The sequence below is a fragment of the Prionailurus viverrinus genome, chromosome C2, assembly GCF_022837055.1.
Source record: "Prionailurus viverrinus isolate Anna chromosome C2, UM_Priviv_1.0, whole genome shotgun sequence".
Classification (NCBI taxonomy): Eukaryota; Metazoa; Chordata; class Mammalia; order Carnivora; family Felidae; genus Prionailurus; species Prionailurus viverrinus.
This window is the reverse complement of record NC_062569.1, coordinates 101,405,185-101,420,850: the sequence shown is the minus strand read 5'-3', so window position 1 is coordinate 101,420,850 and position 15,666 is coordinate 101,405,185. Positions and strand designations below refer to the sequence as shown.

The 15,666-nt window shown below is 43.9% G+C and overlaps 1 protein-coding gene across 3 annotated transcripts in view; it reads left to right on the top strand.

Annotated features, from left to right (window-relative positions):
- Window positions 1-1,588: 1,588 nt before the first annotated feature.
- PLCXD2 (phosphatidylinositol specific phospholipase C X domain containing 2) overlaps window positions 1,589-15,666 on the top strand; it is a 51,027-nt gene continuing 36,949 nt past the window's right edge. For 2 of the 3 annotated variants that reach the window (XR_007155833.1, XM_047876128.1), the window contains exon 1: window positions 1,968-2,262. Coding sequence is in view for 2 of the 3 variants with exons in the window: in XM_047876128.1 (XP_047732084.1) it covers window positions 2,100-2,262 (163 nt within the window). In the remaining variant the exon portion in view is untranslated. Of the gene's footprint in view, window positions 1,799-1,967; window positions 2,263-15,666 lie in introns of those variants that run through there. The other variant, XM_047876129.1, reaches the window with a different exon arrangement.

Sequence of the window (15,666 nt, the reverse complement as noted above, 5' to 3'; positions counted from 1 at the left end):
TGAAATGGACATTCCACAATAGAGCTTAAAGCACACATTTTGCTTGCCTTGGCCAGTTTCATAAAGTTTTGTGTTTAGAAATTCTTTTTAAAAGGTTTGAAGCTCAAGGAAAGCCCAGAAAGGTGACATTTCAAAAGTAAATGTTGTGCTCGTCCTTTACAGAGTGATTTTTCTCTGAGAAAAAAAAAAAAATGTGGACTCAAACAGACAACATATTCTCAATATCCTGTGGTGTACTTGAAAAAAGAGCGCTATATTGAAGTGCCCTTTAAATATCAGAAGATACATGATAAATAGTGTACACTTTCTTTTTATTAAACAAGGGATACTCCTCTAAGGGGGAAAAAAACTTTCTGTAATACCATGCAGCTCAGAGCGCGGAAAAAACAGGCTTCAATGAATGTTAAAAATAGCCTAGAAGAGGAACTTTTAGTAAGATGTCAAAAGGGAGTCATAGGCAGCAAGAGTTCTATGTACTGAAATGCGGCTGGGGCGCAGGCATTGCTGCTGTGGGGTTGGGGAGAGGGGGGTCATTCGGTGATTAAATGTCAGCCTCCAGTTTTCCCTCAGCAAAGCTTGCTATTTGCCTTTCATATAAGCCCCTCCTGAGTCAGCCAGGAGCTGCCTGACCTGAAGCCTTCCAGGGCCTCACTATCAAGTTCCAGATTTTTCTTAATTTGCCAGTTTGCCAAGATGTTTCTGTGATTATCAATGTCCAATGTTCTCAAGTCATTAGAGACCCTATAGTTTACCACCATGAAAAAGTACCATTTGAAGGAATAGGGAATATTGCAGAAAGCATGGAAATGGGTTTGTGTGCCTACAAAGCCTCTGGGCTTGAGGATTTCATTCCAAAATACGATTTCCAACTAGTGCCGACATAGGAACTGCTCCCTGAATGCCCCAGCAACCCTCCCTGCCTTATGTGGGTAGTGTGAAGAGCAAATGGAAGAAAAAATTTGCAAGAAGGTTTCAAATAACAAAATAATACAAATGTAAGTTATCAGGATCCCCTCCTCCGTAAAATGGGGAAAAGGGGCAAGTGAATCTTCATTATGTAACGGTTGAAACAAACCATCCTTGACTTTGTCATCCAAGTATGAGATATTGCACGTTTTCTCAGCCTCTTTACTTCCCGTATGTCTGCTGCCTCTGTGGTTTATGGAAAGTGTAATACGTTCTATGTAATTGTCAGCGTGTGTGTGTCTAGGGGAAAGAAGGAAGGAAAGAGACATTTGTGGTCGTGTTCAACATCTGAGTGCTGGCTGCGTGGAAGGCCGGAGGTAAGACCTGTCTGAGGTCTGACCAGCCCAGGCCAGCAAGTTTCCCTGCCTGCAGTCCCCGCAGCGGCGCCTGCCTAGCTTCACTGAGGCAGGAGTAGCGGAGGGAGGGGACCCGGCCGCGGAAGGGTGGGAGCGCTCGGAGGGGCAGCCCGGGAGGGCGCCAGCCAATCGGAGCGCGCTCCGCCAGCGGCCAATCACGGGCCGCGTAGCCCGGCAAATCTGCCCGGCAGTGCGGGGCGGGGCTGCAGGGAGTCCGGGTGCCGCCGGTTACACTTCTGAGCGCCTTCGGGAAGCCACAGGGCAGGGGGAGTGTGTGCTGAGAAGCCGGGGGAGGAGTAGTAGGCAGGCCCAGCTTCGGTGCCAGGCCAGTGACACACTAGCGGGGTAAATCTGGCTCGTGATGTTGCGGCCGGGCGCTCACGTGTGTGTAGACCCACCGGCTTCTCTGTGTGCCGTGTGGGCACCTGTCGTGTGAGTGGCTCCGGGCGTGGCTGCTCGTCGGACGTTCAGTTTCTGTAAGATTTATCTCTAGGGGCCTACCTAACCCCGGTTCCAGAGGGGAACGTAAGAAGTTTAACGGAGCCAGGTCTGAGCAGATTAAGGGAGTGGAACAGTGGCTGGGCCAGAGAGGGTGGGGACTGCGGGTGCTGGGGGGTGGGTGTGGGGGGTAGGGAACCATCTATTTGCCCAGTCTCCCAGGCAGAAGGCCCTTTGGCAAGACTGGCGTGACAAAGGTGGCCCTGGAATGTCTAAAGTCTGGACCATGATGATCACGGAGTGAGTGGCACCGGGCAGTTTGTTGACTGACAAAGAGGGATGCTAGCAGTTAGGAAGGTAAGGAGGAAACTCAGGATGGGGACCATCTGCTCCCCCAACCCCACCGGGACAAAGACATCATCGGAGGTCTGCAATGCCGACTGGATGGCCTCGCTCCCCCCTCACCTCCACAACGTCCCCCTTTCCAATCTGGCAATCCCAGGTACTCTTCTATTCCTACTTGTTCCCACTGTGTTTGCTTCTGCCATTTTAGTGTCATTAATGGATTGGGTTGCTTTTCTGTTGCGCTGAGAAAATAATTGTCAGTGACCTTACCAAACCTCTTTTTATTTCCAACCAAAAACTTAACACTGAAGCAGCTGCCATAAACAGATTTAAGTACACTGCATCATTGGCAAAAGAGACTCAGAAGAATGGAACACCATTTTTTGTTGATTTGTTTGTTTGGGTCTTTTGGTTTTGTTTGGTTTTGTTTTTACTTGATAGCCTCATTCTAAGAATGTTACATTCTTAATGTTGGAACCAGGCCACATGAGGGGTGCATTTACCTGAATCACTTAAAGAAAAAAGGAGAGCTCAAGAGTAATGAATAAAGAGCCATTAACAATTTTCGATCTGGATCAAAATCAAAACTGAAAAGTATTTCGTGTCTCATTCATCTGACCTTGCATATACGAAAAACAAACAAACAAAGAAACGAAGTAAACAAAGATTAGCATTAGAGAACAGGTTCAGAACCAGGACTGAGTATAAAGACACATGTTTTTGCTGTTGGAAAAGCCAGAATTAGAGAATACAAATGCTCATCAGAGGTCACAGGCAGTCATTAGGTGTGATGAGCTGGTGTTTGAAGATTTCTCTCTATATATACAGGTGTCTGCCTGACTGATCTAGAACTAAAGCCTCGAAAAGCACTTCTGCTCCAGCCACTGTTTCTCGCCTGGGGGTTTTATGCCTTGGCATCACTCTCATTAAATTTATTAAATGTGTCCTCTTCCTTCCACTCAAAGGCTGGTTAAAGCATGGTTTCTAGGGAAGGACGTGTGGCCTACAGTGATCCTGGTCTGCTGTGCTGGACAAAGTTCCAGCTGCCTCAACTTGAAAAGTACCCCTAGGGGCAGGGGAGGGACTACTGCCAATGTTTCTCCCACCTGGAGACATAACAGTTGATGTTCACCCCTAGACTACCAGACAAACTCCCAGGCATCCCTGGGAGCAGTCTGATTTTTTAGTGGCTGAAAAGATGACCTCATGCAACCCAGATCTTTGCTTTCTATGCATGAGGAAGAGCGGGGCTGGCTTCAGATGCAGCCTTTTCCTTACTTGCCTCTTCTTTTGGAGGTCTTCCAGGTTCATTGTCCCTGTGGGCTCTTGTTGCTTTTGAGCAAAGAGAGGGCTGCTAAATCTCTTTATGGTTATGATCACTTGTGTTTTATCAGCCATTGACTATAGCTCCTTGGGAAATGCCTGATGGTCATGCTCCTGAACAGGTCTTTTCCGTGTTTAATTGACGCCTGTGGAGTCATCACTGAGATGATGCACAGGCTTCTTTTAACATTAGTCATTTGTCTTCGGGCTTTCCGGTGGAATTGTTTGGTCAGATGGTGTGGCAGGTAGTATGTGTTTGCAAACAGCATGGCATCTTAGGCAGGCCCTAAATGGCTCTGTCATTCTGGGCATGTCCGGGGTAGGTTGGAGCTTCCTCCTTCCTGTTGTACTTTGGACGGCTCAAAGCACAGCAGCAGCTCTGCCTGTGGCCTTGCACTCTGACACCGTGACTCCAGAAGGGAGCTGGGCATTTGTTCTGCAATCTACAGGGTATCTCTCTAGAATTACTAGAATTACCAGGGGAGGGGGGCAAAACAGCCAGAGCCTGATGCTGTAACTGGAAATGCTATGATTAGCCACCATGGAAGACACAGGATTTGTTCACCCTGCTTTGTGAAGTCTGGTCCTTCTATGCAGGGGGAAAAAAAAGAGCGAGAGAGAGAGAGAAAGGAAAAATGACCTTGAGTCCTCTGACTCCCCAACATGCTGAATTCACTTCTGTGAATGCCCTTTTCCCAGCAGTGGAAGGGGCTTGAGTATATGTCTGCATAAGTCCAACACAGGAAAATCACATATTAAGTGCTAGCCATTTATGGACCCACCCCCACCCAGCCCTGCCCCCTCCCCACCGCTTTTCTTTCCCCTACCTCAAGCTTAATATCCCCTAGCTAATGGCTAGCAGTCAAGCTCTGCCAAGGCTTGCTGAGAAATTCTGAAATACAGAAGGCATTCAGGAAGTGGTATTCATCATCTTCCTCCCCCATCTGCCCTCACCCTCTTCCCCTCCATAATCACCTTCATCGTAATAGTTATTATTTACTAAGCACTAACCTGCAGCACCCACTGGCAAACATTGCCTCAGATCTTTACACCTCCAAGATAGGTACTAACATCCTCATTTTGGAAATAAGAATGTTCTTGTCCAGAGAGGTTAATTTTTTTTAAGATCACACAAATAGTGAATAACAGTACTAACATTCAAGCCCCTATCTAGCTGGCTCCAAACCCATGCACTATCCCTGTGCCTCCGAGGGGGGCCTTGGAAAGGGCAGAGCAGCTGTGTGTGTGTGTGTATTGGGGGAGGGGGTGGTAGTCTCTAGCTAAAAACCAGTTTTCACAGACTGTCCTCTGCAGCAATGAAATAATTTTTAAAATCAGGTGGCCTTTATCTGAGTGATTATGTATCACTGGGAAGAGATAGACACTCATATTTGTATAAATATCATATATATGAGTAATATATATTTTCATGTTTATAATTTCATATGTATATATGTATTTTATATGATATATGTGTGAGTGTGTGTGTGTGTGTATATATATATATATATATATATAGGTACAGAAGTATCCCTGTTTAAAACTAAAACCCAGTAAGTTTCAAATTCAAATGTATTGCTTAAATCTATTTTGTGTGGTATGTATGTGGGCGTGTGCTCCTGTGTCTGACCGACGATGTGGGATGTCTGTAGATTGTGTCAAATCTGTCAGGATGGGGGTGGGACAGCAGTGACCTGGGAAAGGTCAGAGAAAAGGCAATAACAGAACTGGAATCGAGTAAACTGTTAGATTCAAGTGCATCGGCTGCATTTGCCTAAGTCGTGATGGGAGAGAACATGTGTGAATGTGCACCTCTCAACAAAGCCTTGATGTATTATTTTACTTACACAACTGTTAAGGACACCTGTTAATGGCCAACATCACCCAAATATATTGAAATATACCGGACAAGAACCTCAGAATGAATCTCATTGCCAAGTGTTTAGAATGACTGGAGACCCCAAGGGTAAAGGATCTGGAAATTGCAAAAATCAGATTTTTAAATTAGGCTTCACAATCTACATATATTTTCACTGATGTTAATGAGAGCATGATATTCTTTTTGGACAAATGGACTGGTAGGAAAAATTTTTCTGTAATTTGCATAGCTTTTAAATGAACTCTTTTTTTGTATTTTAGTGTATTTCTTCTCTTTTAAACCATGCTTTCCCCCTTCTTTTTATTGAAGGTAAACTCTTTAGTCTATTGGAGAGAGCCTTGAACTTAAGAAATTTGATATTGTTGATTGTGGCTGTTTGATACTGAAGAAGTATCTGAATTGCTCGGGACTTAGTTTCCTCATTTGTAATTAAGACATTGGGTTAAATTAAATATAGAGTCTTTTCCAAATTAAAAATATTTTGATTAATTGGAGGTTTTGTTTTTTTTTAATACCTGTTGTTTACCTAAATGAGAAAAGAGATGGGAAGAATGACTTATGTTAGGTCTAAAAGCCATTTCTTTTAGGCCTCTTTAAAACAAGAGATGATTTTGGCATGTGCAAACAAGTACTCACAATTGCCAAAATGAAGCAAGGCCCTCTCACTTTAGCATCCTAAAAGGGACTGTAGATTAGTGGCTCTAGATAAGCTGACCCTGAGTACATTTTAAGAAACTTCCGTGCTCAGGCCTGGGGGAAGACCCAAAGATGAATCAGGCATCAACCCTAGTGTAAAGGAGCTTACGATGTAGCTTTATATACATATATTACTGTACATAATGAAAAATGATTGGGGTAAATATTAAAACAGAGATATAAAGAAGGTGTTATAGAGGCACATGGAATAGAAAGATTAATTCCCATTAGTCCCTACTTTTCAGATGAGGAACTGCTTTGTTGAAAAAAATGGCATTTAACCTGAGATTTGAAGAATGGTCAAAATTTCAAGGGATGTGGCTAGGAGATCTGGGTTGGAAGGGGACTTTCCTGGTGAAATGAGCCAATTAAGGTAAGGGATGGGGGTATATACGGGAAGTGGTTGAAGGACTGACTTTCTTGCCTCCCAGTAATGCTTTGTTAGTACCTGTCTCCTCGCACTTCTAATCACATTATTATTTTTAGCTATCCGTCTTCCACATCGTCTATGAACAACTCGCACACGGAGAGTATGACTGATTTCTCTTTATAATCCAAGCTCCTAGTACAGGGAGGTATCTTGGTCATTGATGATGAGTGAATAATGGAATGCATGGAACTGGGGAGTAAGGATGCTGGAGAGTGGCTTGCTCACAGCCACCGTCCTGTTCCATTGTGATCAGAGCTAAACTGAATAGGTCAGTGAGGCTTACGTGGTGAAAAAACCATATGAAGCAACCTGAATGTTTTCTGACCATTTCTTGTTACTTCTGCATAATGTTCCCATAGCTCTCGATAGGCTCATCACTGAGCCCCGTTAGAAATGAAAATTCTGGGGGCACCGGGGTGGCTCAGTGGGTTAAGCATCCAACTTCATCTCAGGTCATGATTTCACGGTTTGTGAGTTCAAGCCCCGAGTCGGGCTCCATGCTGATAGCTCAGAGCCTGGAGCCTGCTTCGGATTGTGTCTCCTTCTCTCTCTGCCCCTCCCCCACTTGTGCTCTGTCTCTCTCTGTCTCTCAAATAAATAAATAAATAAATAAATGTAAAAAAATGAAAATTCTGAGGTAGAGCAAAATGGTCAGGAGGGTCAGATGCAGAATTCTGATGTAACTTCTGTCCTAGGAACAATTCTTTCTCCCGGCATCCTCTCTGCCTCCTTTCTTCCCTTGTCAAATTTCAGCTTCTCGTGTTACCTGTCTGGCCTCAGCCTCAGTCTGCTCTCATTTCTCATTCCCCTCTTCACCTTTCTTCCACTGACCTGGCCTCTCCCTTTCCAGTGTCAGCCCTTGCTCAGATGCTCCTCAGTGCTCTCCAATTCCCAGACCCTTCTCCGTTCTCATCTTACTGACGATCATCCCCTTCTTTACCTTTCTGGAATTCTATCCTTGTCCCATGTCCCATGCAGCTCTGCCTTTGGCCACCTGGTGATTTCTTTAGCTCTTCTCACATCCCACACACATGACATGTAGACAACATTATTACAGGGGCAGGATCATTACTCAAATCCTGCTTTGGGAAGTTGGATTAGGTCTGGTGCATCTAACAGAGATTTGGAGACCCAAAACAGCATAACATACACTGTGGTACAAGAAGTTTAGGTTGGCTCTGCTTTGAGGGTAGCATGAACCATGAGTTGGCCCTAGAAAGAAACCCATCCTCCTACAGGATTTGAGGCTGTGGAAAACCAAGGACCAAGCTGAGTTTACCAGGATTGACCCAATCAAGCAAAACAATCTAATGGGACCAAAATGGACTCTTAAGTGAGAATAGTTTTAGTTGGTTTTCATTTTTTTTCCTCTGGGTGGTAATGGTGAGTAATAAAAAGAGGCTATGACTTTGGTGTTCTTATCAGTAGCTGTTTCTTCTAATTCTAAGAAAGCTCATCACATCCTTAGATTTCCCCACCCTTGCCCCCCAATCACACAAAAGCCACGAGAAATTCAAGAATCACACGTGTCTGTAAGAAGCAGAACCATGGATTGGTTTAGAGCATTAATGCTAGAGCCACTCTGTCTGGATTTGAACCCCAACTCTGTCCCTCATGACTTTGTGACCTTGGGCAAGTTACTTAACCTCTCTGTGCTACAGTTTTCTTCTCTGTAAAACAAAGATAATAATGGCACTACCTCATTTAGTTAGTATGACAATTAAATAAATTCATTCATGTAGCACGCTTAGGATAGTTTCTGTCACAAAATAATGTGTCTTCAGAAAATTAATTATGATGGTCCTTTATTAAAAACCTGCACCTGGGGGCGCCTGGGTGGCGCAGTCGGTTAAGCGTCCGACTTCAGCCAGGTCACGATCTCGCGGTCCGTGAGTTCGAGCCCCGCATCAGGCTCTGGGCTGATGGCTCGGAGCCTGGAGCCTGTTTCCAATTCTGTGTCTCCCTCTCTCTCTGCCCCTCCCCCATTCATGCTCTGTCTCTCTATGTCCCAAAAATAAATAAACGTTGAAAAAAAAAATTAAAAAAAAAAAAAAAAACCTGCACCTGGAATGGACAACCAAGAAAAAGTATAAGATCAATCCATACCCTAAAGTAATTTGCAGTCTAGTTAAGGAGCCGACCTTCCAATTAAGCCATGTGGCTCAGTGTTCCCTGTCTGATCAGATCAGGATAACCTGGTCATCCCCTCAAGGGACTTAGAATTAAGGGAAGGGTACCTGGAGGGTTGCCCCGGATGTGAGTACCAAAGGAGCTGTAAGTTGCAGGATGAGGGCTGACCAAGAGAGCCAGAAACTCCTCTTCAGCTACTTACTGTGTCCTGTCATCCCACATTCAGCTGTCCAACTTTGTCATCTGCAGCCATCCAAAGACTTTGGAAAAGACACAACTCTCTTTGACAGGACCACACTGGGAACTCCTCTTCTGCTCTTCTCATTTCCCCATCACTGGCCCTCCTTGCCTAGTCATTGTGCTCCCAGCTCCGGCGTAGGGATGTTACAGAATGCTTTCCTTTGAATAGGTCTTTTTACATACTTTATAACTCTCTCCGCAGCCATCAGAATAACCTCACCATCTCCAAACACACACACCACCACCCATTGCCCAGTGCAGGCACACTGAGCTCTGACCTTGGCCTCACCGTCAGAAGAGCCCAAATTCTCATGCCTCTTACTGTTTTCCCTTGATAAAGATCCTGCAAAACATTCCTACTGACCTCTCAAATCCTAGGAGCCCACGGCCTTCAACTACAGGCTGCTGTTTCAGATTTGCTTCTGAAGCTGAGAATCGGCTTCTATCACATGAGCTGATCTGGCCACCACCACCACCCCCGCCACCCACTGCCCCCATCTCTGTGGGACAGGTTGGCTCCAGTCTCTCCCAGGCCCCTAAGAACTTCTAAGTTCAGGCACACTGGAAGGAATGTTAGTGAGATGCTTTGCCTTTGGGAAAAGATTGGACCTCTTTACAAATGCTGAGTAACCCTAATTAGAGTTTCAAACCAGGTCTTCAGAGGAGGGATTATTTATAGACATTGTAGTAGGTGTGTGTGTGTGTGTGTGCGTGTGTGTGTGTGTGTGTGTGTGTGTGTGTGTGTGTGAGAGAGAGAGAGAGAGAGCGAGAGAGAGAGAGAGAGAGAGAGAGAGAGAGAGAGAGGAGAGATGGAGGGAGGGAGGGAGGAGGAAAGGAGGGAGGGAGGGAAAGGATTTGAACACACATGGAGAACCGAACTGGCTGGGTGGGTTTGAGTAGCTCTGTACCTGGTTGAGCAGCGAGGGCCCTTCACCTTCTCTCAGCTATGGGAATTTGGATTCTATTGCTGAGTGCCCAGAAGGATCAATCAGCTGGTGGAGGATTACATTAGTAGGCCTCTGGTAGCTCCAAGATGAAATGGGTTTGGCCCCAGAGGCCTTGCATTGCTCTAAGGGGGAGATATAGGTTGTGATAACCATGAAGGGTCAGCCAGTCTTCCTTGGATGCATCTTCTACTAAGCAGCTGGAATTTTCTAAGAGAATGACAGGTGTTGTTGTTGTTGTTTTTGAATTTCCAATTATCCTAGAACTATTGGCTATAAGGTATTATTTTTTTCCAGAGAACGTTCTGTCAGTAATTTTTTCCTCTGTACAGACCTGACAAGATCAAAATAAAGACAGAAGTAGGAAGCATTTGTACCCTGTAAAGCTAACGTCTTGGGGTGCACAGCAGTCTGCAGTAATGGTGGAACTGAACAGTTCTTAGACTCTGTCAGATTGAGATGAATATTTTATGAAGATGTATGATTTGAAGGCTTCTTTGTTGGAAGCAATATTCTTATAAAGTATAATTGAAACTGGATGAAAAAATGCCAGAGATAAAGGTGAAGACAGTAGCCCTCCTTCGTCCCTGGGTTGGAGTTCAGGTCATTGACCTGATAAGAGGTGCCCATATGGATCTTCATAAGAAATATGTGAGCACATTGTGTCAATTTGGCTAAAAATAATTGCAGGTGCTTAATTTTGGTTTTCATTACCTACATTTGAAAAAATGTATTCATTTCAAGGAAAATCATGTACTCAAAGGATATTCGTTGAGCACCTTTTGTGCCAGGTGCTGTGTTAGATGAGGTGAATATGGACAGCAGAAGATTCTTCTCCCTTCTCTTCATGAAATTATGATCTTAGAAGAAAGTCAAAATTCAAACCCTAGGGAGAAGAATGAGTGGGGTGCTGTAACACTCAGAAAGCCGGTTCCCACTTCCGTCGCTGGTAGGAGGCAGGAAGCCCAGTCAGTTGGGCTTTCAAGGGATGACCTTTGTGGAATCAAAGAGCAAGTAGTGAATAGCCAGGTGTTACAGGTAGAGGGAAGATTGTCACAATGCAGAGGTACTGTGGAGCGAGAGATTAGCGTGACCTTGAGGAAACCCAAGGAGTCTGGTGTGGTCAGAACATAGATTTCATTTAAACAAAGGAACAGAGACGAGGCGGGGAAAGTAGGCTAATGAGCCTGGTGTGCCATGCTAGATTAAACCTGAAACATTATCCCAGGGCAAACAGCAGCCATTGAAAGACTTGGTCAGGAATGGATGAAAAGCCCTCAAATAATCTCATACGGATGAATAGAAACAAAGTGACACATCAGTTATTAGGAATGCTGAGGGATAATATGGGAAACTTATTTCTTTCATTCTATTTAGTACATACATATCGATTTCCTCTCACATGCCAGGCCCCCTCCTAGACACTAGCGGTTCAGTGATGATCATTACACGCTGCTCCTGCCTACAAAGAGCTTACACTCTAGTTGGAGAAATGGACATTTAATCGAGCGGTTATACTGGATGTGATGAGTCACTGCTTTCCTAAAAAACAAAACAAAACAAAACCTCAAGTAGTTCTAACACAATATACTGATATACTATGATATACTATGTAGAATGATTAGGGAAGTAGAAGTTACTGCTGAAGAGAGCATATAACAAGCATTTACCGAGACTTGGGAGTCTAGGGAGGCCTCCTAGAGGAAGTGTTGAATAAACTTCAGTTGGAAGGATGCACAGAAATTAGCCCCCAGGATAAGAGAAGCAAGGAGAAGTGTTCTAGGAGAGGAAGCAATATGGACGAAGACCTCTACGAAAGTGACCCACTAAACACACCAGAATCGTTCACACTAGTTGTACTGTCATTTGCAAGGAGGAGAGGAGCAAGGAATAAGGCGGCAAGACACAGGGAGGTCTAATAAGGCATGTTAAGAAGGTGAATGACAAGGTCAGCTTCATGTTTTGGAAAGACCGTTCTGGCTGCAGTCCACGAAATGTATTAGAGTTGGGAGTGAGGTTGTTGATGAGGCCATCCAAGCGGGGGGAGATGTGGGCCTGAGGACAGGGACAGTGTGCATGAAGGAAAAGGGGAGACACTGGAGATATACTGGAGCAAGTATCCATAGGACTTGGCAATTCATTGGAGGGTGAAAATAGGGGCAGAGAAGAAGGAGCAAGTTACAGGTGGTGGAGGGAAGCAGGTGTGCTTAGTTTGGGGCATGCTGAGGTCGAGGTACCTCTGGGACTTACCAGAATTGGGAGAAGGGCATAGACAGCACCCAGTGGAAATTATTGCAGAGCTCAATCTTACTTTTCACAATTTGCCCAACCCTCTACCCTCACCCACAGCTACTATTATATCTAATATAAGATGATTTGAGTTCGAAATTAGTGCCTTGTATATATGTATGTATGTGTGTATATATATATAAGTAATATATATATATATATAAGTAATATATATATGTAAAATCATATATATATAATTTTACTTTGTTCAGGAACTCTGTCCTGAACTTCTAGTCCCAAGTAAGCAACCCTCGGAAGCTCATCTAGCATTCACTCATTCTGCATGAATTCTATCATGTCTCGTTTAATGATTTCTTCAACTATAGTGGCAGTTTGGGGGCGGAAGTCGAGGTTAGCTCTGTGCACTCCAGCAAAAACCAGCTGTGAAATGGAAGCTTTAGTAACTTGACCACGTCATCACATCCCATTTATGCCACACACTCATATCTAGGGTTACACTAAAGGCTTCATAAAAGCAGGAGAATTTTGTAGTAGAATATTTAGTTTAATATAGGTTTTTCTTCTACCCTAAACATTTTCTACTTTTCCCCTGAACATTTGTATTAGTCTTATTTTTGTGTTAAAAACTGAAAAGTTGTTAAAGAGAATGTGATTATCTTAGAACTGAGAAGGCTTATCAGGGGATGATCAAGTGCCCTTTGTGAGGTGTTACTCTACCAATGATGATGCCATCTGTTCAGATACAAAGCAGAGTGATAATTAGCAAAATAGAGAAAAAATTTCTGATTAATGAATTACCTATACAATCTCTTACTTTGGGGTGGGGATCAGAGTCTACTGGATTATCTGAGGAAGAGTCTTTCAAAAGAAAATAGATACCCATCCATCTGTAGAGGACTGGGTGCTGGGCACCCAGGTGGCTCAGTCAGTTGAGCGTCTGACTTCGGCTCAGGTCATGATCTCCTGGTCCATGGGTTCAAGCCCCGCGTCGGGCTCTGCTGATAGCTCAGAGCCTGAAGCCTGGTTTGGATTCTGTGTCTCCCTCTCTCTCTGCCCCTCCCCACTCGTACTCTGTCTCTGTTTCTCTCTCAAAAGTAAATAAACATTAAAAAAAATTTTTTTAATGCCTCCCATACACGGAATTGAAACCCCTTTGATTCACATAAACCCTAGGATGTTGGGGCCAATTCAGAGAATAACTAGGGCAGTTGGATTCTCATGGTGCCCCGCAGAGCCCCTGTGAGGCTTGGTGCCCCTCAGGACTCCTTCCTCAAGGCCAGAAGTGGGGACTGTTGGGGCAGACCTTTAACAAGCCCTGCTTGTATTTGTTTGACATATAAATACCTCTTTTGACAACATTCCAGGTCTGAAAAACACCACTAAAATCCCTGATTTACTCCAACTGTCTAGCTCATCCAGCCAGGGAGGGGTAGACCAGGAGTAGCTCTCTGGATTCCTGGGCTAATATTGGTCCTCAGGCAGTGGGATGCCTCTTGGCTTCTGAGCACATAAAAAGAAGTTGATCAGCATCCTCTGCTTTCCAGTGTTTTGCCTTACCCAGTTGCTTTGTTGCCTCGTGAATAATTCTGAATTCAGTAGGCACCTGATTAAAAATTAAATTGGCCACATGGCTCTCTCAGATTTTCCAGGCAGATTGACAGTTATTATTAATACTCTACCACATGTCCTAAGGAAAATAATCCAATCGGATAGGTAAAGTTTATCCCTTTGGGCCAACAAGGTTTAAAGATGTTATTCTGTGGTTTGGGAGTCCGCTAAATGGTCCCCTGATCTCGAGCCTTGGACTCATGTTGACTTGATTCTGTAAAGGCCAAAGATGCCTCAGCCTTTCTGCACTTGTCAGCATGGAGTCAAATTCTCTACAAATGCTGTATTTTCCCCAAGGACCTAATTCAGGTGTGTGACATGGGAGACCCATGTTATTAGAAATGTTATTAGAGATGTTATTAGAAGATACTTTACACAGGCATAAGTTGCAGGAAATCTACTCTCTGGGACTTTTCCTTTTAAATTGTTCAATTCAGTGTTTTATTATAGCTCCTCCTTTAGTCATCCTTTTTGGTTTATTTTTGTCCTGTGTGTTTTCTGACATATTCCTCCTCGTTGACCCAAATAACTCAAGCTAGGACAGATGGAGATAAATGGAACAAGGTATATAGGTGCTGGGGGTGAGGAGGTGTAGACAGTGAACTCAGCCTGTTTAAAGAGGATGGATGGACCAAAGAGAAGTTTGGGAAAGGATCAGAGTCCCTAGGCTTACCTGCCCTAGGCAACTCTCTCATCTGTCCATTCAAGCAATCATGCTTGCATTTATTCTACATACATGTATTATTCGGTGCCTACTATATGCCAGAAACTTAGGAACTGTAGGGGTATGGGTGTGATAAGATATGCTCCCACCCTGAAAAACTCACAGTCAGATGGCAGTGACAGATATGGAGATAACTGCCACACAGTGTCCCAGGTTCATCACGTGTGGACAAAAGTCCGTGGGAGCACAACGAGAAAAGTGGTTGAATCTACTTGGCGGAGTCAGTGAGCTCACAGACAAATGATTGTGACCTGGGTCACATACAGGTAATTAAAATGAAAAGGCAGGGGACAATGAATCTATTTCCAAGGACTGTGAGGGTTTTCTGTTTTGTTTTGTTTTTTTTAAGCAAATCTTTTGCTATATCCCGTAACCACAAGGCCCATTTCTTATATATAACTTTGCAAATGGGTATGTTCTAAGCTCAGGCCAACAGACCTACTTTAACATGCAAAATTACAATTTGTTCATATCACATTTCCACATTCATAGAGATGAAATACCTGATCCATAACACAAGATGCTTTCTATAAAAGCTGCCCTAAACATTTTCATCATCTAAAGACATGTTCATTTTTAGGTCTGTTCTTAATATTTTTTATCTCTATTTTTAGTTTTTATACACATGAGAAACAGGGTAAAGAAGTAGTTCAGAGTAGTTGAGAAGGGTTCTGTTTTAGCATACTTAGGATCAAATCCTAATTACTAGTTACATTACCTTGAATGAAAAGTGTAATCTCTCTGTCCCTTAATTTTCCCATCCGTAAAATGGAAATAATTACAGTATCTACTTCATAAGCACAAGGTTAGAGAAAACACAGTCCATAAATCTGCCCTCACTCTGACATCAATTGCCAGTTTGGGGGTCTTCAAGATCACCCTCAGTTTTGCCAGATAATTTGCTAGAAGGACTGACAACTCACTGCAAACTGTTATACTCACAGTTACTGTTTGTTACAGCTAAAAGCTACTGGTTAAAATTGTCCAAGTGAAGAGGTGCACAAGGCACAGTTCCAAATGTGGAACCTCTGTTGTCCCATCGCCTGGAGCTATGGACAGCGCTACTGTCCTGGAATTGACGGGCGACAGTATGCACAAAGTACTGCTGGCCGGGGCAGCTCACCTGAGCCTTGGGGTCCAGAGTCTGTACTGAGGCTCCACATGGCTGACCTCAGTATCCAGCCCCTCTGAGGTCAAGCCTATATCTACATGACTCAAAGCCATTACCATAAATCTCATCCTTAGATTTTTTTGATGTGGCCCCAAAGTCCCCAGGTAAATAAGGATGCTCATATCAGGCAAGCTATTCCAAGAGTTCCAGAGATTACCTCACCTCC